This window comes from Mus caroli, unplaced genomic scaffold (genome assembly GCF_978045245.1).
Source record: "Mus caroli unplaced genomic scaffold, Mus_caroli_1 scaffold_2, whole genome shotgun sequence".
Taxonomy (NCBI): Eukaryota; Metazoa; Chordata; class Mammalia; order Rodentia; family Muridae; genus Mus; species Mus caroli.
The window spans coordinates 66698846-66719491 of record NW_028227257.1 but is presented as its reverse complement, the minus strand read 5'-3'; the positions used below and the strand labels follow the sequence as shown (position 1 = coordinate 66719491).

The 20646-nt window shown below is 45.2% G+C and overlaps 1 protein-coding gene across 5 annotated transcripts in view; it reads right to left on the bottom strand.

Annotated features, from left to right (window-relative positions):
- Positions 1-20125, bottom strand: part of Scg5 (secretogranin V) — a 62860-nt gene extending 42735 nt beyond the window's left edge. For all 5 annotated transcript variants that reach the window (XM_029474248.1, XM_029474249.1, XM_029474250.1 and 2 more), the window contains exons 1-2: positions 20025-20125; positions 18368-18600 (exon numbers count right to left, since the gene is read on the bottom strand). In XM_029474248.1, coding sequence (XP_029330108.1) covers positions 18368-18593 — 226 coding nt within the window. In that variant the 5' untranslated portion in view covers positions 18594-18600; positions 20025-20125. The remainder of the gene's footprint in view (positions 1-18367; positions 18601-20024) is intronic.
- Positions 20126-20646: the final 521 nt, after the last annotated feature.

The window sequence follows — 20646 nt, the reverse complement described above, 5'->3', positions numbered from 1 at the left end:
CAAAGGCATGTGATAGGAAACACATTTGAAAGGTATCACAGAGTTGGGTGGGGGGGACACTTCAAGCTATGGAGGCCAGGAGAGGGATGATGGCAGTCAGGAGACAATCAGGAAAGAGAGCTCCCCTTAGAGACACGGGAAACATCGCTTATCTGATCCTTTTGATTTCTCTTTTATCCTCGCTTGATAATAATGGGGATTAAGTTCATAAATAACAGAGGACTTAGGAACTTCCCACCCTACCATCCTAACCAGAACTTCACCTAGGTTACCGACCACAGTCTGGGTAAGTTTCAGTCTATTTGGAATAGTATACTGCAACACCACCTGATAGCAATATAATGTAAACCTTATATATAATTGAAAGTTGTCTGATAGCTTCACTTCAGAAAGCAAAAAGAAGCAGGTGAAACTAAATTTCAATAAATTCATTTTAATCTATCTCAGTCTATCCAAATTGATGTTATTTTAACATACTATTGATATAAAAAAAAAGAGAAAAGAAAAAGACCTATTGTTGGGATGTTTCACACTCTTTTCTCACACTATCCACAGTATATTCTGTGTAGTTTGTACTTAGGGAGTCTGGAAATTTAAGTGACCCATCTGGCACCTGCCTAGGAGTCACATGGGGCTGGTGACCCATGTGTGGAGCAGGCAGGCATGCAGGGAACACTGCTGTGGGCTCTGAAAGGCACAGCCTCTGTAATCTGACTGCATGAGTTGGAGTCTTGGCTCCATCAAACTGGCTGTAGGGCCTCTTCTGTAAAGAGAAGACACTAAAAATACCAACATTTGCGGGATGGCATCAGGATAAAATAAAATATTCTTCTTAAGGCCTTTTGCATGAATTCTGGCCAATACTAAATGTTTAATAAAGGCCAGCTGTGGTTATCATTTTATAACGTGTAGGACATGTACAACGTACAACCTTATGTGACAAATGCGCTCAACCCTTTGAATACTAGTGTCCTTCTCTATAAACAGGTGATATTAACTACATACTTATTACATGTCCATTTTATTTCCCCCCAGACTCAGGTATGGATGAAGAAATAACTAAAGACATGATGAGTAGACACGGAAGTAAATAGATGTGCCTGGACAACGGCAAGCTGCAGCGTGGCAGAGTATCTATGTAGGAGACAAGTACCCAGAAGGCTCCACTCTGACTCTGCTAGCATCTTTCACCATCTGCCTACTGGGAATACCGAGCAGAAAGCAGAGTCGCTCTCTGTAGGCTGATGCACAGGTTGTCTGCATTACATGGGGCATGGCTGAGGTTTTAGAGTCATTCACTATTATGTGAGAATTGACATGTGAACGTGTGTGTGTGTAACGTCCCTGTGGACTCTGTTTCCTTCTTCCAAATTCATATGGATCCTGAGCATCAAACCCAGGTCTCCTGGCTTGCACAGCAATATGCTTTACCCGCTGAGCCACTTCATGGGCCCTTGTAGTTAGTGGTTTTTTTTTTTTTCCTAAAAATGTATTTTATTTTCACAGTTAGCAAACAGAGTTAAAGAAATCATCCTATTTTCAAACAAAGTCTATGTCAGTAGATTCCTTTCCTGCCCCACCACCCTTCTCTCTCTACACCTTGTAAACCTCTGACCCATTCTGCTTTCTATTTTCAGGTCATATGTAGCCTTTTGTCCTCTTCCCATATTCCTTAGCACCTCTCTTATCCCCCTTTGGTCTTCTTTCCACAGTTTCAATCTTTATATACCTTTATTCTCATTTGTGTTTTTGTATGTAAACAGAAAACTACCTTCTTGTGTGTACTGGAATACTTTATACAATGTCACATTTGGAAGATGTATATTACTTAATTTTGAGGGAAGGACATATTTCTTCACGACAATTCAGCTGAACATTGTGCATACTATCAATCTGATTCTTTTTTTATAGAATTAATTTTTTATTAGGTATTTTCCTCATTTACATTTCCAATACTACCCCAGAAGTCCCCCATACCCCCCCAACTTCCCTACCCACCCACTCCCACTTTTTGGCCCTGGCATTCCCCTGTACTGGGGCATATAAAGTTTGCAAGTTCAATGGGCCTCTCTTTCCAGTGATGGATGACTAGGCCATCTTTTGATGGAATGGATACAGAAAATGTGGTACATTTACACAATGGAGTACTACTCAGCTATTAAAAGGAATGAATTTATGAAATTCCTAGGCAAATGGATGGACCTGGAGGGCATCATCATGAGTGAGGTAACACAATCACAAAGGAACTCACACAATATGTACTCACTGATAAGTGGATACTAGCCCAAAAACTTAGGATACCCAAGATATAAGATATAATTTGTTAAACGCATGAAACTCAAGAAGAACGAAGACCAAAGTGTGGACACTTTGCCCCTTCTTAGAATTGGGAACAAAACACCCATGGAAAGAGTTACAGAGATAAAGTTTGGAGCTGTGACAAAAGGATGGACCATCTAAAGACTGCCATATCCAGAGATCCATCCCATAATCAGCTTCCAAACACTGACACCATTGCATACACTAGCAAGATTTTGCTGAAAGGACCCAGATATAGCTGTCTCTTGTGAGACGATGCCGGGGCCTAGCAAACACAGAAGTGGATGCTCACAGTCAGCTATTGGATGGATCACAGGGCCCCCAATGGAGGAGCTAGAGAAAGTACCCAAGGAGCTAAAGGGATTTGCAACCCTATAGGTGGAACAACATTATGAACTAACCAGTACCCCAGAGCTCTTGACTCTAGCTGCATATGTAGTTAATGTTTTTTTAAAGCAATAGTTTTGCCTCATTCCCCAAGACCAACTAATTATTATAAGATTCAAAATCCCTATTGGACGTGGCTTTTTCTGCTTTTCTACAGAGAGGTTTTCTTAATGGCTCATACAGGATGGATTTGTTAAGTTTTAGAATTACCCAGGAAGTAGTCCTGAAGATGTCTACAATCTGTACGTCAAAACAGGGAATGATACCCAAGTGATGGGATTGGTTACAGCACCAGAAATGGACATGTGCACCTCAGACCACAGGCTCTGGGGCTCTCCGGGTTGCCCTTCATGGAGATGTTGTGAATCCTCTGTAGTTTCCAAGCTCCTCTCCACCCCTGTGCTCATTTCTGAGGAACACTAAATCTGGCATCCAAGCTGATGCATCTGCAATGGCCAGACACATGGTCCCGTGTCAGGTCTCGCTGCCATCTGAGGGCATTCTGAGAACCAGCACTGCAGCATTTACCTAATGGGACTCCACTCCACAATTCTGACTGTCCTCTTCCTCACAGAAACTCAGCAGAGCCAGACCCAACAATGAAAATGAATGAGGCAAATAACCAAGTTCTCCCGAGCCTGGAATTATCTCTACTCCCAAGTCGTACCATTTGGAAAACGGCAGACAACAGGGTAGGAACAAATGAAGAAAAGTCTAATGCTGATGTCAACACTTAACAGAATAGATGAATGTTTTGTTTTCTAGAATGATGTTGGGACAGATTATGGGGTGTGCATTTGTCCTATTATTTCAGGGACATCAGGCACACTTTGAGGAAAGGCCACCCTGGTCATACATCTTCCTTCTGTTCACTTCAGGACAGTGATGTGGACTTAAGGGACCCGACCCGTGACACAGAACTTCAAAATTTTGTGTAAATCTTGAGACTATTCTCGCCCCTCAATGCTAAATGACTTTATTCATGCTGAACTGACTCCCCTTTGGACAAAGCACTCAGAAGAAGGATGACTGTGAAAGATTCTCCGAGACGTGGGTAGCTGGGAAGGAAGCTGGCCTCACCCTCTACCTGGGCTTCAGTACCACACATCCTGAGTGAGGCCGCCCTTTCCAGACCTCATTACTCTCTTTGGTATTTCTCACATGGAACGCGTGTTCAGTACTTGTCTATTTCTCGGATTGTCTTTATTCCATGAGAGTAGAGGGTTATGAAATGCTTCCCAGTATAAACAGGTGTCGTTTCTACAAACAGGTCTATCCTATTTTACAAAGTCCTAGCAGTAGACTGACAGGGAAGTTGAATGCAGTCCCTCAGTGCATGCACTGCTTCAAAGGCCTTGCAGCCATTGCTATTATTTTCCAATTGCATGTGCATGGGTGTTTTGACTTCATGCAGTCTACACATCATGCGTATGTCTGATGCCTGTGGAGTTCAGAAAAGGGCACTGGGTTCCCTGGATCTGTAATTAGAGACAGTTGTAAGGTGTCATGTGGGTGCTCAGAATCCAACCTTGGTCCTCTGGAATAGCAGTCAGTGTTCTTAACCACTGAGCCATCTGTTCCAGCCCTTTTGAAATACGAGTTTGTACTGCTTTTCTTAACACGGGTTTCCAAGTTGCACAAGACTCAGGCCCCGCGGAACTTGATGCTGCTCTCTGATGTTCCTACAGTCATCCATGCTTTCTTCAGATGCCATTATTTCAACTCAGACCCATTCAGCACAAATATTTACAGATCCACTAGGTCCGTAGCCATGGAGAAATGGGAACTCAATTCTGAAAAGTTAAAGTGATTGGATCTGATTCTTTTGATCCCAAGGAAGGGAGTGGGGAAAGGGTGGGCAAAGGAAGAAAAGAGGAAGCAGAGAGCCGTGCCTCCCAGATCCACAGCTGACCTTCCATCAACAGCTGTCATAGGCCCTCCTTTCAGCAAAGAATGTCAGCTCTTCAGACTCAATTTTCTATGAAATGCGGTGGGTGGATAGGAAGTTCCCAGACGTCCCACCCTGACCCTTGATTCTGTCGCATGCCTCGGTTTGCTTTATTGTGTCACTTCTCACTGGAGTCTCAGAACAGCCTCAGGCACCAGTCAGTGGAATTTTCTGGTGAGCTTCAGGCATCAGACTAAGTATTCCTCCTGCTATGCTGGGCCGAGATCCTTGCCAGCTGAGCAGTAAGCAAGGCTGATGTCATTAGTTTTGATGGCCTTCAGATATGTCCTGTTGTCAGGCTAAGTCAAGGATGACCGTTTGATAGTAAGCAGCATTACGGCCTGCTCAGGGACAGGGGACTGAAGCTGGAGTTGGCACAGCGGGCTCACATGGAAAGGGTTTGTTTCTCTTATGCCTCCATTTAAAACCTGGCTTTTTTTTCCCCCTCCAGATTGACCTCCCCACTGCTGCCAGCTCGGTTGTCAGGGGGTCAGAGTTACTAATAAACAAGCGTCGCCAGTCGTAGATACCCAGGGCACCAAACCCAAGCTGCTGGGAGGCCTGGGGCCCAGAAATCTTCCATCCTAGCATTCCCATTCCCGGCTAAACAGTGAAGAACCATCATATTAAAAGGTCACTGTTTCAGGCAGACCTGAAAGTGCGCCTGGCTCCTGCCAGGCAGTCAGATGGGGCAGCACTGTCAGCCTAAAGCAACAAAATCCACATCACAAAGAACACCTACAGGAGGTTCCAGGTAAGTAAAGTCACTGTTAAATATGCCGGGGACAGAATTGAGATTAGTCAGTGCTCTCCCGGTACTGGGAAAGGGGAGAGGAGGTGGGAGAGAGGGCAGGGATGACAAAGGAGATAAAGTTCCTTTCTGAGGTGACAAAAAAGAGAGGCCCATTGGTCGTGCAGACTTTATATGCCTCAGTACAGGGGACCGCCAGGGCCAAGAGGTGGGAGTGGGTGTGGGAGGATGTGGGGGGACTTTTGGTATAGCATTGGACATGTAAATGAAATAAATACCCAATAAAAAATATTCTAAAATGGATTGCTGTGACACAAATACACTGAAAACCATGAAACTGTACAGTTTATTAGGCAACTGTGTAAGACACAGCTGTCACATATTTTAAACAAAAACAGGAATGGCCCTGACCTTTTGTCCCAGAACACATACAAATGCATCGGGCCCACTCATGATCACTGTCAGGTTAACTACAAACCCAACCAGTGGTGTTATATGCAGGCAAAGAGCTCTCAAGGATCTTCACCACTTAGTCCAGCTCAGGACCCTGGTTCAAGTAATAGCCTCGTACTCGCCAGAGCAATAATTCTATTCTGAGCCAATGGCGCCACCTGGTGGCCATCACACAATTAATTCCCTGTCTTCTCCCAGTATTCCTCTACTTGTACTAAAAATCTTAGAAAAACTTTTGCTGCAAGTCTGATTGTGAAAACTCAAGGTTCACAAGGTAGGCACTATGAAAGAGTCAGTCAGGTGCAATTATAGCTGGTGAAGAAGGAATGCATTTTGTTAACAGACACTTCAAAGAATAAGAAAACCACAGGGAAAGAAAGATGTGCAGGTTTGTAGATCACGAAATAAATACTAATTAAAACATTAAGGTGCCAGGCGTTGGTGGCACACGCCTTTAATCCCAGCACTTGGGAGGCAGAGGCAGGCGAATTTCTGAGTTCGAGGTCAGCCTGGTCTACAAAGTGAGTTCCAGGACAGCCAGGGCTACACAGAGAAACCCTGTCTCAAAAAAACAAACAAACAAACAAACAAACAAAAAACCAAAAAACAAAAAACAAAAAAAAGGAAAAACATTAAGATACCAGTTTTACCTTTCAAGGAGTTTTTAAAGGGCAGTTGTCATAGAAAACAAATGGAAATGCTGTCCATGAGGAGAGGAGAGGGAGAGAGGGAAGGAGGAGATGGACGAAGAGAGAAACACTACAGCCATTGGTTAAACAGTTGAGAGCAACTTGACAGTAGTTGAGGAAATAGAACCTAAGAATATATAAAGAGTTTGGCCAAATTATTCTTTTCCCTGAAATGCACACCCTGGGAAATTTATCAGGAGTCTACATGAAGGGTCATGTGCATATATAGTCAGTAAGGAAATATTTATGAAAATAATAAATTGGAAAAACTCTAAGTGCCCATCACTCGGGGAATGTTCGCACTGTGTATATTTGTATAATAGGATGTGATGCAGTTACTAAAAATCATGACATTAACTTGTTAGGATATAGAATATTTTGCTGGAATATTACCTACGAAATACAGACAAACACTATTTATGAAGGTGGGAGAGATGGCTCAGTGGTCAAGAGCATTTGCTATTCTTACACAGGACCTGAGTTTGGTTCCCAGCACCCACAACAGGAAGCTCACAACCTCCTGTGACGACCACTGCCAGGGAGATGACCGTGTCTTCTGGCCTCTGCACTCACGTGTGCACAGCCCCCAGCAACCTCCCCACAGATAACTGTAAAAACCTTTATTTGAAGTGTTATTTTCAAGGCTATCCATTAAGAGGAAATTACCAAAGTAAAAGGGCCCTAAACACACACACACACACACACACACACACGTGTGCACACACACAGGATAAATACAAATAAACTAAATAGATGTCAAACATGGAACCTTCTAAGTAGTAATACTATAAATAATCTTTAACATTTTGTACTAATGATTCACAATGCTTTTATTACTTTTATATTAAAAAAGGCTTAAACATAATTAGAGTCCTTAAAGTTTCTTTCCAGATTTTGTTTTGAATATGCAGGGGTAAGAAAGAGACAGATAGGAGAAGGAAGAGATGAAAAGGAAGGAGAGATTTATGTACATACATATATAGACACAAACACACATATATAATGTATATACATACACACACATCACATCATATGTATGTGCATACACATAGATATACACATGCACATATACATTGCAGAGAAGTAAATTTCAACAGAAGATTTTAACCTGCTAGGAGCATTTAAAATCACCTGAAGATGTTTTGAGTTGTCCCACTAGGGAACATCTACTGCCCTCTAATGGTCAGAGGCTAGGGATGCAGACCGTCAATGGGAAATGCTACAGCCTAGATATCAACAGTGGTGAGGGTGTAAATTCTGCTCTAGACTCAAATACAAGTGAGCCAAATCTAGATCCTATGTTCGCGACCTGCCTTTGCACACTGCTCAACCACTTCCACTGCAAAACAGAACATAGGATTTATGAGGACAAAAATTGTAATATATAACATACTGGGCCACGGTAGACACAAAATGGGGATTATTTCCCTTCTACTAGAACATTTCCATTCGAATAAGTATTTTACAGATCTCTTTTTCCCCTCCATATGGAGACTCTATCTATGTCAAGTATTTAAGAAACATAAGCATTTACTTTTATGTGTATAAATGTTTTGTCCACATATATGTATGCACACAATGTGTTACCCTTGGAGACCAGACATACATGATGCTGGGCCACCATATGGGTGCTATGAACTGAACCTTGGTCCTCTGAAACAGAAGAAAGTGCTCTTAACCACTGAGCCATCTCTCCAGCACCCCTCAAACACGTTTCTCAGGTTAGTTACGTGATATCATTTTTCCTCCAGATTTTAGAGCTTTAACACTGGGTAGAAAGGATGAAAAAGAATTCACCATTCTATCCTATTGTAAAGCAAGAACTCACAGGGGCATATGTTCCGAGTCCAATGGGCAATGCAAGCCAAAGATTGACCTCCTGTCCTACAAGGTATGCCTCATAGTCAGTGTGCTGTAGAGTCTGAGAGGCATGAAGGCACCAGAGGACAGGGAACGCAAGTGTCAGCATGCATGCCCCATTACCCACAAAAGCTGCACGTACGTCTTCTGGGACTCATTTAGTCATTTGGTTGTTTGTATTTTTACCTTTGCAGAATAAGCTCTGCAGATCGGCTTCTAGACACGCAACATACTCTATTAAAAGCAGAGCTCAAAATCCAAGTGCTCCCCCATTCTTGCTGCTGCTGCTGCTGCTGCTGCTGCTGCCACCGCCCAGAACAGGACATATTCTGCCAGTTGCCTCTCAACCCTTCACACTTTTATTGTCCTCCCTGAGGATTAGGGAGATGATCTAACCAACCTCAACAGCACAGACATCCTGAGGCAGGGGCATGAGAAGGCTTTAGTAGAGCAGGTAGGCTTCAGGGGGAATGTGACTAAGTACCACTGACAATTTACTGTGACCAGCGGCCAGCTGGGAGTAAGCTGGCCACTCCCTGCCTGCAGGCACATCTTGCTGGTCCATGGCCCAGACCCCAAGGCACCAAAACTTTGCCTGTAAAAAAAAAAGCCAGAGGCACTTACCGGCTCCAGTGTGCTGTATACAGACCTAGTTAAGTGAGAGCCAATGCCAACAATCCTATTCACTGTTCACACATTAAAAGAAAAGGCCGCTCAGAATTAGTACAATGTATCATTTTCTGTCTCTCTCCTTTCTTTGTAAACATGTTGAGACAATAGCACCTGCAGTTGCCATGTTTTTACACACTTCAGTGACCAAGAACTATGCAGCGTCTGGACAGACTCAACAAATGGTTCCTCCCACCATCTGCTGAAGGCCTGGAAACACCGGAAGAAGGGAAGAGACAAGGGAAGAGACGGGCTGCTTGGCTTCAGGAGACAGGCATGCTCAGGAGACAGGCATGCTCCTCCGTGGTTTAGAGCAAAGGAATCCTTCCCAGCATGCCCATCTTGTCCCACTGCTTGCAGGGAAAACGTTAGTCATTCACATTTATCCAAACTGCTCAGCAAGGCCTGCTGAGCTGTCCCACTAGGAGGATGGCATTAGGGAAGTCCCTTGGGCCTTTCTCAGCAAGGCAGGCCAGCAGCCCTGGCTGTCCCCTCTGCCTCAGGCAAAGAAAAGTTCGGACAGTTTCCTGTGGAGGATGATTGCCAGTTCCTGAGTCCCCTCCTGGGAGAGAGCCCCTCAGCAGTCTCCTCAGCCCCTAGTGTCACTGTGCCTTGGTCAGGTCTCTTTCCTGTGGGTTGAGTGCCCCTTCCCCATCTCTGCACTGAGGATATTCTAAAATACCATAATGGATCTGTGTTCACCTCTCTGGGAGTTTATAATCAACTATGCCCAAGTGAACAGCTGCCTGGAAGAGAGAGAGAGAGAGAGAGAGAGAGAGAGAGAGAGAGAGAGAGAGAGAGAGAGAGAGAGGCTCACACTATGGAGTATTTGACTTACGCTGAGTAACACTCAGAAATACCAAGCTAAAGAAACACCAGCCGCTACCTTCTGGTATTCTGATGGTGCTTGTGAGCTCTGTTCGTGGGGTCTGACCAGTGAGAACAGAAATATATGAACTGTCCCCCACTGACTACTACTGTTGCCACCAAGGTGGTGACCGGATGCGTGGAAGCTTTAAGGGACAAGTACAATGTGGGCTCTGAGAGAGGTCGAGTTTTCCTGTGTGAGCTTAGGGGCTGGGCGGTATATACCACCTGCCTCATGTGGCCATTGTTCTGACATAGACAAACCTGTTGACAGTCTCAAATGGCCTTTCCTGACACAACCACCCCACCCTGTAACCATTTTGTATTTGACACAATGGTTAAAATATTGTTTTTGTTTCTCCTTTCCTTCTGCCACTCAAACCCAAGTCTCCATGATATACATCCTCACAGAAACTCTGCTGAAGGATGACGATGATGGTGATGATGATGATGATGATGATGAAGAAGAAGATTCTTCCAGTGTCAGCTTCCCTAGTTCAATGCCTTGGCCTGGAAAGAACCATTTCTGTAATAATCTATGTATAGGACTCTCAGCTTCTAGCCCAGCACACTACAGACATGCAGTAAGCGTCTCATGTCCCTTCCTACCTCTCTTTCAGGCTCCTTAAACTAGGGCTGCAGGTCAGGGTAGGAGATGTTGGATGAGCCTGTTCCTCCTTTTGGCCCTTCCTCAGTTAGCCAGCCGACTTTACTGGAGTGAGGTGCTGAGCAAAAACACAGCCCACAGCTCCATACCTTTCTTGTGTGTTAGCTTTTCCTACTCCTGTGAGTGGCTCTTGAATGAAGACCAATGGGAGCCTCAGCTAGCATAAAGGAGCCCAGCAATCAGAACCCGCCACCACCCTCATATTCTACAGCACTGCCATATTCCTCTGGCCGGAGCTGATCCTTCACAAAGAGATCCAGATAATGCCTGATTTGTAATTGGTTTACAAAATTCTAAAAGAGCAGTGCATACTGGTTTTGAAACCTATGAAGGCCAGAGTTCCTGGAACAACGTAAGAATTTAATTACTTATTGAATGGATACAAGTGGAAATGCATTAATGGGCACTCTGATGGGATGCTGGTTGGTGTAAATGGCCAGAGAGGCCAGCAAGTAGACAGTCTGCTTCCAGTCCGACGCAGGCCAGATTTCTATCTAGTTCATCGGCACACTGGGCTTTCAGCAGCATCTGATGTTCATCTGTGACATGTTCCACTTTTGGAACTCTTGCTGAAGTGGCCATAAAGTCATAAAAGCAAGAAAAGGGAAGGGCAAGTCTGAGAGAAGTTGCGGCTCACTCATCTTCACCAAGCACTGTTCCTCCCTGCAGCCCTGTGATCCTAACTCCTACATCACCGCCAACGGGGTACATACAAGGCCAGGGAAACCGATTCCTCCTAGGATTCATAAGCAACGGTTGGGAGCGCAGCAGGACACAGGGAACTGGAAGATAGGATCACCTTTATACGCCTTGTGCTGTTTATAACTGGAAATGACTATGGGAGCACAGAGGAAGTCGAGAGCACAGCGGCGCTTTGCGAGATGGGGATGGAGCACGGTGGTGAAGCATTTGCCTAGCAAGGGCAATGACCTGGGCTGGATTCCAGGCATCACTAAACAAGCAAGCAAACAAAGTGTTCATGTCTCTAGAACACTTTTTACCTTTTTCAAAGTACCTTGATCCCCCTTAATTTGGTTGTCACAACAACACTGTGAGATGGACCGGACAGCTTATCGCCATTTTGAGACTGGGAAACTAAACTGTCAGGGAGACGCCACTGTCTTGTAACTCCTCTGAGAATGAACTAGAATAGCCTATCTCAATGTACGCCCTGCTAGCTGTATATATTCCATCCTCCTCTCACCCCCCCAAACCCAAACCCCACACGTTTCTCCCTCTGCTAAAACTCACATGGCACACGGTGCACAGTGGCCAATGTGTACACTCAGATTTAAAGGCCGTGCCTAACTGTGGTCTGCTAAACCCAGCCTGCTTCACTAACTCTTTATGGACTGCGGTGACCAAGATGTTTGCACCAATTTGTTCCAAGAGGGAAACTTGTCAGAACATTCGCTTCCTGTAGCCTCAGGTCCCTGAAATACCAGCCACCCAAATCACCTGTGGTTTACCATAATGCCTAGACTCATAATCGTTTCTCAACTAAATAGCCCAGGATTATACAAGTCTGCAGGGATAGATGTACTCAGAGCTAACATAGCTGGCTTGCCAACAAACTTAAAAAACCCAAGCCACTGCGGGAAAGCATAAACAGTCTCAATCGTTAGGATGATTATATCAAATAAGACAGGTTACAGGAAAGCAGCTCTGCGAACCATAAATGTTACATAAAACTGGGTTACTGCTCTTCCATTCCCTCTGTGTACGTAATCCACTTTGTCAATTTTCTGTGGAAAATCCTTCATTGCGGCTTTCCAGGTGACTCATGGTGCTTCTTGTTGCCTGGGTTTTTTTTCCAGATGGTATGAATCAGGTGACATGAGACAGAGTTCTAGTTTAAACACCATGGGCTTTGCATAGATATGGACTTTGCACAGACAATGCCTGCCAGGAAAACCCCAGGAGCCAAGGTTCTTCAGGAACCAAGACACCTCCTGGGTTAAGCCCACACTTCAGGAAAGCGCAAGGAGTCTTAGCTGCCAGCCTCGAAGCCATGCCTTACAAGTAGACGGGAAGGGAGGAATGCTATGCTTAGATTATTTTTTTCCCTGCTGTACTGGCTGGTTTTGTGTGTCAACTTGACCCAGGGTGGAGTTATCACAGAGAAAGGAGCTTCAGTTGGGGAAATGCCTCCATGAGATCCAGCTGTGGGACATTTTCTCAATTAGTGATGAAGCAGGGAGGGCCCCTTGTGGGTGGGACCATCTCTGGGCTGGTAGTCTTGGTTCTATAAGAGAGCAGGCTGAGCAAGCCAGGGAAAGCAAGCCAGTAAAGAACATCCCTTCGTGGCTTCTGCATCAGCTCCTGCTTTCTGTCCTGCTTGAGTTCCAGTCCTGACTTCCTTAGGTGATGAACAGCAACATCGAAGTGTAAGCTGAATAAACCCTTACCTCCCCAACTTGCTTCTTGGTCGTGATGTTCGTGCAGGAATAGGAACCCTGACTAAGACACCTGTCAAACTCTCATGTGAACAATATGGAAAGTGGGATGGGAGAAAAAGGGTTAGAAAAAACATGATACGAGTTTTTTAAACCTCATTAGAATTTAGAGGCAGCAAAGTCCACTGTCCCCACTTGTTCCATTCAGGTGACGGTCACAGAAATGGGCTGAGTGCATGGTTTAAATGTTGCTTCTCCATGAAGGCTGCACACAGCTGGGACTTGGTATTCGGAAGAATGAGTTAGGATACAGAACTCGTAAGAAGCTCTAGTTCAGGCCCTGTACCCACAGGTGGACACTAGCTGGACTAAGCACTCAGTGTTTATGTCCCCTTAAAAATTATACTGAAGTCTGAACCCCCAGTGTGGAGAGGGTGAAAGTGTCCTCCATGAGTTCACCTGCCTCTCGGCCATGTGAAGAGTCAGCTACCCCTGAAGCGTGAAGCAGGCTCTCATCAAACACCTCAGCCAGGGCCTGATCTAGACGGTCAAGAACTGCGAGCAGTAGACCGAGTCACCTGGGCAGATGAAGACAAGCTGGGCTCCAAATAACTGACTTCTCTAAGTTAGCAGCTGCTAGGCATTAAATTTCACCTTGCTAATTTTGCTGCTTTTCTATGCCCCTCTTTGACCTCTGTGCTTGCTGGTTGTCTGTCACCTTGAGAGATGCTGGAGTTATCTGACAGGAGGGAGACTCAATTGAGCAAAGGCCTCCATAAGATTAGGTTGTAGAACATTTGTGATTGATGAGGAGGGTCCAGCCCATTGCAGGGCTATCCCTGGGCTGGTGGTCCTGGGTTCTCTAAGAAAGCAGGCTGAGTTGGCCATGAGGAGTGAGCCAGTAAGCAGCATCTTTCCATGGCCTCTGCATCAGCTCCTGCCTCCAGGTATGTGCCCTGTTTGAATTCCTGACTTCCTTCAGGGATGGACTACAATGTAGATGTGTAAGCTAAATAAACCCTTTCTTCCCCAAGTTGCTTTTGGTCATGTTTCATTACAGCAGTAGTAATCCTAGCTAAGACAATACCATAAGAAAATCTTTATTTATTTTGGGGATGAACCAATATTCTATCTTGTTCAATAATCATGGATAGTGACAATTTCTGCTTATTCTTTGAAGTGCCATAACCTCCTTTACAGCTACTGAGTCTACTACTTGGAATTTGTGATTGTGAGACAAGGCCGCATTATGGACCCAAACCGACCTGGAACTCACTGTCTAAGTTGGCCACCCTCAAATTTATGATCCTCCACCCAATTTTCCAGTGCTTGGGGTGCCTAGCCCTTCTGTGTCAAGTTCTTCAGAACTTCGTCTTAGGTGCTCTGTCCCCATCAGTAATGTTTACCTAGACACCTCATCCACTCTATAGCCTCAGCCACTCCTGTCAAGGAGAGGACTCCAAAATGCCCTCCTCCCCTACATCTCTCTTGTGTTATGCACATCCAAAGAACCATCTTCACGCCTTCCCAGACACCCTGGAGTGCCTTAACGACAATAATAATTTTCATCTTCCCTAGCCTACGTGCATTTAAAACTTTTTAAGATTTGTATCCAGGCAGCTAATCCACACAGGATATTTAAAATCATTTTCCAAGGTCTTTTTTTTTTTTTTTTTTTTTACAAGAATTTCAGTTGTGTGGGTGATTTCAAGGCAGCCTCAGAGGGCATAGGCAAAACTGGAGACACCGACACAGGCAAAGTTATCATTGGTCCCTCTAGAATGGGGAAAACTAGAAAAAGACTTTAGAAAAGTTATCTGGGCCAAGACACAGCCCTCCCTTCCCTTTTCCTCCCTCCCTCCCTCCCTCCCTCTGTCCCTGCCTGCCTGCCTGCCTGCCTGCCTTCTTTCCTTCCTTCCTTCCTTCCTTCCTTCCTTCCTTCCTTCCTTCCTTCCTTCCTTCCCTCCCTCCTTTCCACATCCCTCCTCCTCCTCCTCCTAAATGCAGAAAGAGACTCTCCAGAAACAAAGTGAGACTTCTCTTCTGCTCTTCCATGTTTACTCCCCCGCCCCGTACTGTCAGCCTTTGATTGGGAGGCAGCTATTGCCACCTTGTGGCAAGGTAGATGTACTGCAGCTCCTTTATTCAAATTTGGCCAAACATAGGCTTATTAAAATCTACTTGCCTTTTCAATAATGCCACTTTACAAAGGGCTTTTTTCCCCCATTTGATACAAATTTTAAAAGTTTCTCGCTCTCTTTATTTTGAAAATAATGAAATTAAGGTTCCAAATGTGTTATAAAAATATTTTGATGTATTTTAACAATATAAGTATAATTTACAATCATCAAATGCTAATATTTATAACATCTGCTTTAGTGGTTTGAGACTTAGTGTTATCACAGTGCTAAGTATTCAGTAGCTTAAAGTGTTGGAGAAAGAAACAGCTGACACTTCAGGAGAACAGTTTGCTGCTGTTTTGGTTTTTTTTATTTTTAACCTGAGGCTGTTAATATTCAAGGGCTAGACTATCTGTCCTGGTTTGATCAACCCCAATTCACGAAGAGTGTCAGTCACCAGAGACAGTTTTTACTCTCCAAAGTCCTCACCCTTAGTAAACAGCTCTCTGAGTCTGTCCCTGGGAGAGCTGCGAGCTTACCCTGCTTCTAAGGAAAAATAGTAGCATTTACCATGTCACAGAGACCTGCTCCAGCAGCCGGGGGAGGAGGAGGAGGGCTGAGACATAAGGTGCGGAAGCTGACCAGTGCTGGTGATAAGCAGTTAGAAAGATGATCAGAGGCCCAGGAGGTGGGGGCAGGAGTGTGAGAAGTTCAAGGTCGTCCATGGCTACATACAGTGCTCAAAGCCAGCTTGAGCTATAATAGATCCTGTCTCAAACAACAAATAAAAACTGACAAACAACCAAAGCCCTCATGCTGCTGCTGCTGCACACAGAGGCGGGGTCTTGTGGTCTTTTTATTAACAGTTCACGTGACTGTGTGTAAAGGAAGCCTTATTTCATCCATAAGAAAATCACCTCTCAGAGAGGCCGCCAAGATCTCATGTAGCAAGCAAGTAAGCCGTGTGTACACGGCTCAGACTCCGTTCTCCTGCCATCTACCTCGTGAGGTTGCCTTTACCGAAGGCCACTCACTTCCCAGCAATCTTTACTTTGTCCTTTTGTCTTGGTTTTGGCCAACAATCTTATACATTTGGAAGATGCTACTACTCAGCTGTTTTTAAGGTACCCACAGAGGCGTGCCTAAGCTAACTAGAAATGAAGAAATAACTTACTGAAAGATGACGGCACCAGAAAGTGATGGGGTTGGCCTTTAAATCTAGGGAGCTTTGGTAACATAACTCATAACAACCCCATTCCATATGGTTTGAAGTTTTCACAGGAATACGTGTACTGTGTGTGTTCTCTATAAAAATTAGGAGGGGGTAGCAGGGACACCTTTAACTGATTCTCTCTGATGCTGGTAAGAGAATGAAAGGAGCTATTCCACATGGTGTGACTGCGACTCTGAGCATAGAGTACAGACAGATGGGCAAGTGGAACAGTGATCTGTTCACATAAATAAGAACCAGGCCATCCATCTAAAACCCAGGATGGACTGGGAAAAGCTCAGGGTTTGTACTTCATTTCTATCCGCCCACTGTCTTTGATCTTCTTCCTTTCAGTTTCCACCTCAGCTTTAAGAGACAGAATTCTAAACTGGCTCCAAGATTCTTCATACCTGCTGAACATACAAGAGGAGTCTCCCCCCCTGGCATGTGGTGGAGACGAGATAACTGGCTATCATCTTAGATAACAAAGGTGGCCGATAGTCACTCCCAGGACTCTATTGCAGCACCCTTATCAGATTAAAGGGGCCGATAATGGAGAAGTAAAATGTCACAACAGAAACATTCTTGTTCAGGATATTCTGCATAGGAATATGTGAGGCAGTGTCCTTCCCAAGGGACTTCCCAGCCGACAGCCATCAAACAAAAGGGAACTTGAGCTGATAACTGCATGGAAATGAAGTCTGCCAGTCACCTTACAAGCTTCTTAAAAGCTCCCACACCAGTGTCACTGTATGGCTGGTCAACATCAGAATCACCTTGGTTTGACTCTGAGTGGAGAGAGACTGCCAAAGTTGGAAGAGAAGTAACTGGGAGGCAATGTGTGTCCTGAGAAACTGCTAATGCTGTGGTGATTCAAGGTAGAGCAACAGTCAATGGAAGCACAAGTCAATGCCCACCCCTTACAGGAGTCTTGACGTTGCTATGGCAGCTCATTACCTCAAGATTAACGATGGATCTACTGTAATCCATCCTCTTTCCTTCCTCTGCACCTTTTCACCATGCTCCCCTGGGGATTTCCTATGCAAACTTCAAGACCTAGGTCAAATGGAACTTCTAAGAAGCGTTTCCTTATGGGCCCCTATTCCTGAGCTACCTCCTACTCTCTGTTCCATGGAAGCAGTGCATATCAGAATACACCGTAATGACTTTTTGTCGGTTCCCTTCTCCCAGTTAGTCTGAACCTCGTAGGACAGAGGTGCCCCAGCATCCTGCAAAGTGCATCTGGAGGACAATACACGGTTGGATACTGACTGAGTGAATAAAACAAGGATCTGAAAAAACACAGGCTTTTGATACCAGGGAGAACCTTCCCCATGGCAACAGCAGAGTGATTAACCATGTACTTTACTAGTGGAGAGAGCAGATATTTACCATCTCAAAAAAAAAAAAATTAAATAAACAGGAACAGGTGACTGGTGCCACTTAGAGTTTAGACTCTTCCTAAAAGAATGGCAGGGAGTCCTGTCTGATTTATCTTGATGCAAGCCATTTGCCATGGTTGCATCCTTGCAGATTCAAGTTATTTAGGCTAATCTACTCCTGAAATCAAATGTCAACCAAAATACACAGCAATATCAATGGGTCAAAGAGACAGAAATGGGCATCGTGTATCAACACTATTCACAGCAAACTAGAGCCCTGGAGCAGACAGCACTGTGAGGCGATCCTAGTAGGGAAAATTACGTATCAGGAGAAATAGTGCCAGGGATGCAGCTCAGCCCATAGAGTGCTTGCTTAGCCTGAAGCCTGAAGCCCCAGCTTCCTTCTTCAGATCTCATAAGTTTTCCTCTCTTAGCACTGGGGAGGTGGAGGCAGCAGGATCAGAGCTCCAGGTAATCCTTGGCTACGTAGGAAGTTCAGTGTAAGTCTGGTCTAAATAAGAGTCTACCAGTAAAAAAAGAAAACAATACCCCCACACACGCCAAACAAGACAAAACAAAAACCCTGGTAAATGGAGACAGTGGCCTCAGAAATACAATAGAAACATTGCCAGTTTGGAAGAGTGCATACCTTCGATGCTCTGCGGCCCAACAAGATTCATGGCCTGGTGAGCTGGGTACTCCACGCGCGGCCTGGCAATGCCCAGCTGCTCCATAACCCCATGAAGCAGCCTCTGGATGTCTGTCTCTGAGACCCGGTCAGGGGTCCGTGGACTATAAGCGAATGCTGGATTCCACTCAAACATCAACCAAAACAAAAGGCCAGATAGCATGGCAGAGACCATCCTTGAGGCCATTTTTAACCTGCAGAAGAAAGGACCAAGTTATATAACTTGGCCAAAACGGGCAACCATGACACAACTGAGGTGATATGACTATGAATCACAAGTGGAGGCTGAAGGACCACCCTGAAAGGAGACTCAAGTGAAAAATTCCTAGAGGTTTGCTTTTGTGTCCAAGCCAGGTAGGAAACCGCTGTGTGAAGGAAATAAGAAGACAGAAGAGTCTAGGATAAACTAGTCCCTCTAACTTGACACCTGAGGATTCTAAGGACGGGAATATGTTCTCACATCTATGGTCTGTGATCCTTGCAATTTAAGCACTTTTGGATTTGAGATATGGAGGGTGGTAATTTTTGAGATTTCCCAGTTTAAGGAAAGAAAGGAATAACAAAAGGGAGTTAGGGAGACCCAAACAGTATAAACAAACAAACAAGCAAAAAACATCCCAGAGAAAGGTCTGGAGTGGTGGCTGAGGGTGTTTGAACTGAGGAGACCGGCAGGCAATAGGTGAAGATCCCGAGCAGAGGTACAACTCCTATACTGCTCTGCGATGAGGGAAGCAAGCAACATGAGAGACGCTTGACTGCATACCACCTAGGTCTTCCTGGGCAAGTTCCTCAGCCTCCTTTTCTACAGACCAAGGATAGCAACAATCTATCTTACAGAGTTACTGTGAAGATAAAGATCAAAATCATGTAAGGAGCGTGGAGCAAAGCCAGGTACCTAGTAAGCCCCCTGCACATCTAGCCCCTTGGTGATAATAAGCAGTTCTGGGAGTTAAGGTTTGCGGAGGCAGAGGCGGCAGGGAGAGGAAAGACAGTGAAATGGTGGGGGATAAATCTGCCTTACATGTTGGCGTCCGTAGAAGCCACGGGAAGCTGAACAAGGAAACAGTTTTCACACAGCTTCCCTGGCAGCTGCTCCAGGATGGGTGATTCAGGCAATAGCCAGATAAACCCTTTTGAGCATTCACACGGGAATAGGGAATAAAAAGGTAGGGAACAAGCCAAATATCTTCCCTAAAACAAATAATTCATTTTATCTGTCTGCAGCTAAAGGCCTTTCCTTGCAACTCGCAGACATTAAAAGCATGCTCTTCAAAGAGCCAAGGACGGCTATTTTAACAGCACAATCTACCGCTGTGATGAAAGGGCTGGATGCGGGCACCAGGCTCCATCATCTCCATCTTTCTCCATGAACTCCGAATACAGGATGTTTTCTTTACTGGCTAGCCCACGGATGAACTACCCAATCGCTGCTCTCGGAACTCCACACCCCCCCCCCTTATTTATTACCACCCCCCTGTAATCCCCGCATTCATCCTTTGTCTGACCCCAGCTAGGGTTTCTGAAGGGCATGCTTCCCCACACCTAAGGAACCCAAGCACTCCCGCTTTCAGCTGAATGACAAGTCGGACTGCATCACCTGCATCACTGCGGAACTCACCGTGTGGCCGCAGGCGAGCTTCTTGCAATTTGGGCCAAAACAGGGAGCTGACGTGCTGGATAGCTCCTGCGTCACCTCCCTCCGAAACCTCGCTCCACCCAGGCCCCGCCCACAGCAGGTGGAAGAGGCCTTCCCAGAATTCCTGGAAGGCCTTGCAGGCGCCTGCGTCTCTGGCCTGGGATGTGGCTCAGCTCCAACCAAAGCAGTCTCAGTGTCTCTTGGCTGTTTCTAGGGTACCCCCTTTCTCCATCGACCCCTATGAACGTCATTTACCTCCTTTATCAGTCTCAAGCAATTGCCTAAACGTAGACCACAAGTAGGTGGCATCTTTAATTGACATCCTCTAGATTTTAGAATTACCGTACAAACGAGTTTCATGCTGGAATTTTCATACTCTCTTCTAGTACTTTTCCTTTCCTACCCCCGCACTTAAGCCCTCTCCCCAACTAGTTTCACGACCCACACTCACATTCACAGGTAGAAACATAAAAAGGCCCATCTATGAGAAAACGTGCATTTGACTCGAATGTGGCAATGGTAGTAGTGACTAAATAAAATCCAAGTCCTAAGGGGTTCGTTCTGGTGACAGTGCTCCCTCTGCTGCACCCTTCCTTAAGGCCCC